Here is a 5182-nt window from a genome sequence, read left to right as displayed (position 1 = left end):
CCGCCAGTCACCCGCGTTGTCTCGTGGATCTGGCTCTGGCTGGGTGTCCAGGCAGCCTGTTCTGGACAGGAAGGCCGGGCTATACTTACCTGAGCAAAATTCCTGTGATTTTGTATGCCCCCCCCCCAACCCCACACCTCCCCATTTGAATTTTGTTTCATTTGTTTCCTTTTAAAACAAATTCAGGTTTTACAGAGTCTGAACCAAGCAGGAGGGGACTCAATCTCAATTAGGCCAGGAGAACAGCCGTGGTGGCCAGGTCTGGTGGTGGCAGGTCTGACTGGTGGAAGACAGCGCATAGGAGAACACCAGTGGCAGTGAGATTGCTGACTGCCTTGGGTGAGGGGGCAGAGCCGTGAGAGATGGGACCAAGGTGACCACTTAGCTTCCACTGTGTTAGAATTACCATGGCACCAAAAGAGAAAGCAAAAATAAAAGGGCAAGAACTGTGAGAATGGACAGATACAGGTGAGCTCTGTCCCAAATCGAATCTCTAACATCCTTCCTATGGATACGGGCAGCAGCAGCGTTTTACCTGTTTCTAACACCCTCTGTGGCTTCCAGCACAGAGCCTTGAACTTTTGTGCTTGGTACGTATTTGTCAAATGAACGGCCAAGACCTCCCTAAAAGCCCCACTCAGCGACTCACAAGCCCTAGCGTCTACGGTTCTCTCTCCCCGCAATCTCTCCTGCCAGTGTCATCCCTCATTGGCAGAGGGACATGGGGGTTGGGAGTAGAAAGGGCAGAAGGGACCAAACAGATCTTTCTTTATACCTTGACTGCCCCAGGGTAAATAATCCCAATAATTCCCAAACCCTCAGATACGACCAGGTGCTACTTTTCTTCTCTAGAATCATGAGATCGTTGGTTCAGGAGCCTTTAGACTGTGTATTTCAACCATCTGTCCGGTTAGAATGGTACCACCAAACCCAGTCAAGATGGACAGGCATCCGGCTCGTCATGCTCAAGATGGCAGCCAGTAACCGGAAACGCTCCCCCCAGTACGAACCACCCACCTACCAGGAACGGGTGCCACAGTTCCCAGGCCCTTCCTACCGAAGAATCCTCTCGAACTCATCCCGGTCCCGCTGCACCTGAACAGCCACCGTGTGTTCCTTGAAAGCCACCTGTTCCAGCCGACTTTTCCTCAGCTTGGCCTCCGTTTCTATCTTCTTCTGTGCTTTTTCCTTTTCCTTTCTGCGCCACTCTCTGTCTGCAGCCTCCTGGTTGCGTTTGGCCCGCAAGGCATCCTGGGAAAGGAGAGGGTGGAAGGACCAGTGAGGGCACAAAATAACCTTAGGAATAGACGGGTGCCTTTAAGAAGCCATGGGCCTACAGACTAATATAGTCTGCTTTGAGAACATGGCAGCCAATTATTCTAGGAGAAGACAAATGGAATCCTCTCATTAAACTTTCAGGGCAGATGATCCCGATGGGCCATCTTGTCCTTCCACCCCACTCATCCCAATTCTGTCCCTGCACCTTAGACACTTCCAGGTCACCCTGCAATTGCTTCTAATTTCAAAAACTAAGGATGAAGATGTCATGGTTTCCTCTGGTGACATGCTTCAATGGTTAGTTAAGATTGAAAGTTCTTTATGTGTGGCCAAAAATTCACTTTTGAACCTTAAGAACGTAATGCATTGCTTGAAAATCTCTACACTGGGGGCAAGCCCACCCTTCCTTCTCAGACCACTGAAGTCGAGAAAACTTGTATCCTCTCTTCTAATCTCCACCCTTGAAGCCATTTTACAGGTTGTCTAAGGAATAGATAAGGAACTGGGAAGGCAGAGGGAAGCTGAGAAGAAGTCCGTACCTGTTCTGCCTGGTGGTCCTGGGCCTTCTCCTGCATGGCCCTCAGGCGGGCAATTTCCTTCTCTTTCTCCCTCCGAATCCTCTCCTGCTCAGCCTCAAACTCTGCTTCTCGAGCCTGCCAGAACGAAAAGCCCTTGCAGATGAGCTCCCATTGCACCAGCCTTGCAGAAAGAAACAAGCCCCTGCGACCGTCTTTCCAGTATCTCTCCTGCCACTTCCTGACTCCTCCTAGGGTAAGGCTAAGGGAACAGAGCAATGTACAAATGTCAACGCAATTAGCATTCGGTTTGTGAAACGCTTCACTGTTTACAAAAAGTTTTCCCGTGTACTATCCCACAGAGTTCTCCACATCTCATGAGACAGATGTTAAACTGATGTTCACAGAGATCAAGGGTCATGCCCAAGATGGCGGCCAGTAGACTACCAAGGATTTGAAGGCAGGCACCCTGAGCCGAGCTCGCTTACCGCCTCCACCGCATAGCACAGTCTTCATGTTGAGAGGCCACTGGGCCAAGTAACAACCGTGGCTCCCTGCCGGGCTTGTAAAATGTAGCAGGTGGAGGTTATCTCATTAGTCCCTGGGCAAACAGCCAACCATGCTCTGGGCAGTGCACTGTGGTTAGCAGATACCTAAAGAGTGAACCATCAGAGCAGCCAGTAGCAAGGAGGTTAAGGAGCTGGATCACACACAGCCAGCTGTGCAGTCTGAATCCCCGACCCAACAGCTTGGAAATCACATCGGGCATGTTTGTGTGCATGCCCAAGATCCCAAGATGCCCAAGATGGCGGCCAGTAGACTACCAAGGATTTGAAGGCAGGCACCCTGAGCCGAGCTCGCTTACCGCCTCCACCGCATAGCACAGTCTTCATGTTGAGAGGCCACTGGGCCAAGTAACAACCGTGGCTCCCTGCCGGGCTTGTAAAATGTAGCAGGTGGAGGTTATCTCATTAGTCCCTGGGCAAACAGCCAACCATGCTCTGGGCAGTGCACTGTGGTTAGCAGATACCTAAAGAGTGAACCATCAGAGCAGCCAGTAGCAAGGAGGTTAAGGAGCTGGATCACACACAGCCAGCTGTGCAGTCTGAATCCCCGACCCAACAGCTTGGAAATCACATCGGGCATGTTTGTGTGCATGCCCAAGATCCCATGAGGAGAATGGAGGAGAAGGGGTTGCAGCGTGTAATCCTCCCAGTAGGGGTGGGGGGTGAGTTCTCACTTTCCTTCTGTCTTTCTCTTTCTGACGTGCACATGTACCCTACAGCAAAAACAATAGGAGCAAACCATCAAAATTAGCTTCCTTTACACCATCCCTGAAAGGATAAGCATATCCCTAAAATTTCCCAGCCCCAGCTTTCCAACTACCATTTCATGAACAGTCCTAAGAGTAGTGGTGCGGGTTGAGTGGACATGCGCTCTGCCTATGAAGAGCCTTCTTGAGCCCTCATTCTACCTGCACAGACCTCTGTGAAGCCCAGAGAGTTGTGCACTGTGTGCCAAGCTGGCTTTCTGTTCCACCTCATCCTAGAAGGCAGAGCAGGGTGTTCTGGAAGCTTCCACAGTCAATATCTGCCTTTGGCTCTGAAGAGGCAGCCTTGGCTCCAAGAACAGATACCATGAAGCGATCAGGAAAAGACTAGTGATATTCCCAGACACTCACAGGAGGCTGCGAACATGCCCACGTGCCCATCCCTTTCCCAGGGTCTGGCCTCTCCCCGCTCCACCCTGACGGTATCCTTTCCATGAATGAAGACAGAGCATATCCTTCTCTTGCTCCAAAATCAATGGTGATTCTTCATCGTTCTGCCCTTACCCTCCTGCACAAGGTTGGAACACCCCAACAACCATTCTCAGCCCTCTGTCACCTCACCACACTGGTTTGTTTTCTGTTTTTAGTGGAAAGATATTTGCTATAGGGCATGCGTGGTCACTGGAAAGACAGCAAGAAAGTGAGAAGTCACCCCCTAGAGGGGATGACCACACCACAATCCCTTCTCCTCCATTCTCTTCTCAGGATTTTGGGCATGCACGCACACAGGCCTGGCAAGAGTTTTAAGCTGTCAGGTCCAGTACTCGAACTGCAGTGGGCCATGTGGGAGTCCAGTGCTTTAACCTCCATGCCACCTGCTGGCCCATCCATGTTCAATTCTTATCATGACTTCTCCTGTAGATTCACTGCAGCAGCCAGAATCTCTGTTTACCAGCCCTCCACATGGCTATCTCATTAGCACCACCTTCGCCATGTCTTCCTAGGTACTTTCAGCCTAGTCTGACACCGGACACACCTTGACGCATTCGGTATATTCTGAACCAATCAATGACTCCTTCAAAAGGTCACTGTAAAGATGAAATGAGATCACACACATAAAACACTTAGCCCAGAGCCTGTGCACAGACCAAGGGCTCAACAAATGGTAGTTACGTAATCGTTATTATGTACAAACCACCCACGTCCCCAGCCCTGCATCCTCACTCCATTGCTTACCTATCCCCAGCCTCCAATAAGAAGACTAAAGCCAATAAACAAGCTTGGCTGGGCTTCACTTTCTGCGGTTGTACTTGGAATACACAGGTTTACCAAATATGCCTTGTCAAATTATACCCACGCCCTCTTCCTGCGCTTCTTTAAGAATCACTTCTAGAGAGCATAGAAAAGGTATGCAGTGGTTTCTGTCACCATGGAACTTTGAAACTAACAGAGGAGACAAGACCATGCAAGAATGTAATAACTTTCCTGCCACTTGAGTACTTCCTCCTTTTTATATAAATTCATAGGGGTTTTTTTTTCTCTCTCTCTCTCTTTTTTGGAGACGTTTCTGCTATAGGGCATGTGCGCATGCCAGAAAGACAGAGAGAGACAGAAAGACAGAAAGCAAGAAATCACCCCCCGGGAGGGATGGCCATGCTGTAATCCCTTCTCCTCCATTCTCCTCTCAGGATCTTGGGCACGCACCCACACGCACCTGGTGTGAGTTTAAGCCACTGGATCTGGGACTCGAACCATGGTCAACTACATGGGAGTCCAATGCATGTTTTCTCTATCTAAATTATGCTCAAAAGATTTGGGTTTTTTTATTTGTTAAAGAATTATTTATTGGGACCAGCAGTTGGCGTAATGGCTATGTCACTGGACTCCCATGTAGTTGACCATGGTTCGAGTCCCAGATCCAGTGGCTTAAACTCACACCAGGTGCGTGTGGGTGCGTGCCCAAGATCCTGAGAGGAGAATGGAGGAGAAGGGATTGCAGCATGGCCATCCCCCCCGGGGGGTGATTTCTTGCTTTCTGTCTTTCTGTCTCTCTCTGTCTTTCTGGTGAGTACACACGCCCTATAGCAAAAACCTCTCCAAAAAAAAGAGTTAAGAATTA

At 49.7% G+C, this 5182-nt stretch overlaps 1 protein-coding gene across 1 annotated transcript in view; it reads right to left on the bottom strand.

Annotated features, from left to right (window-relative positions):
* Window positions 1–5182, bottom strand: part of CFAP45 (cilia and flagella associated protein 45) — a 34017-nt gene that overhangs the window by 3706 nt on the left and 25129 nt on the right. The window contains exons 9-10 of the mRNA XM_006168844.3: window positions 1818–1931; window positions 1058–1251 (exon numbers count right to left, since the gene is read on the bottom strand). Of these exons, the coding sequence (XP_006168906.1) occupies window positions 1058–1251; window positions 1818–1931 (308 nt within the window). The remainder of the gene's footprint in view (window positions 1–1057; window positions 1252–1817; window positions 1932–5182) is intronic.

The sequence above is a fragment of the Tupaia chinensis genome, unplaced genomic scaffold, assembly GCF_000334495.1.
Source record: "Tupaia chinensis unplaced genomic scaffold, TupChi_1.0 Scaffold146187_1, whole genome shotgun sequence".
Lineage (NCBI taxonomy): Eukaryota > Metazoa > Chordata > Mammalia > Scandentia > Tupaiidae > Tupaia > Tupaia belangeri.
This window is presented reverse-complemented; position numbering and strand designations above follow the sequence as displayed.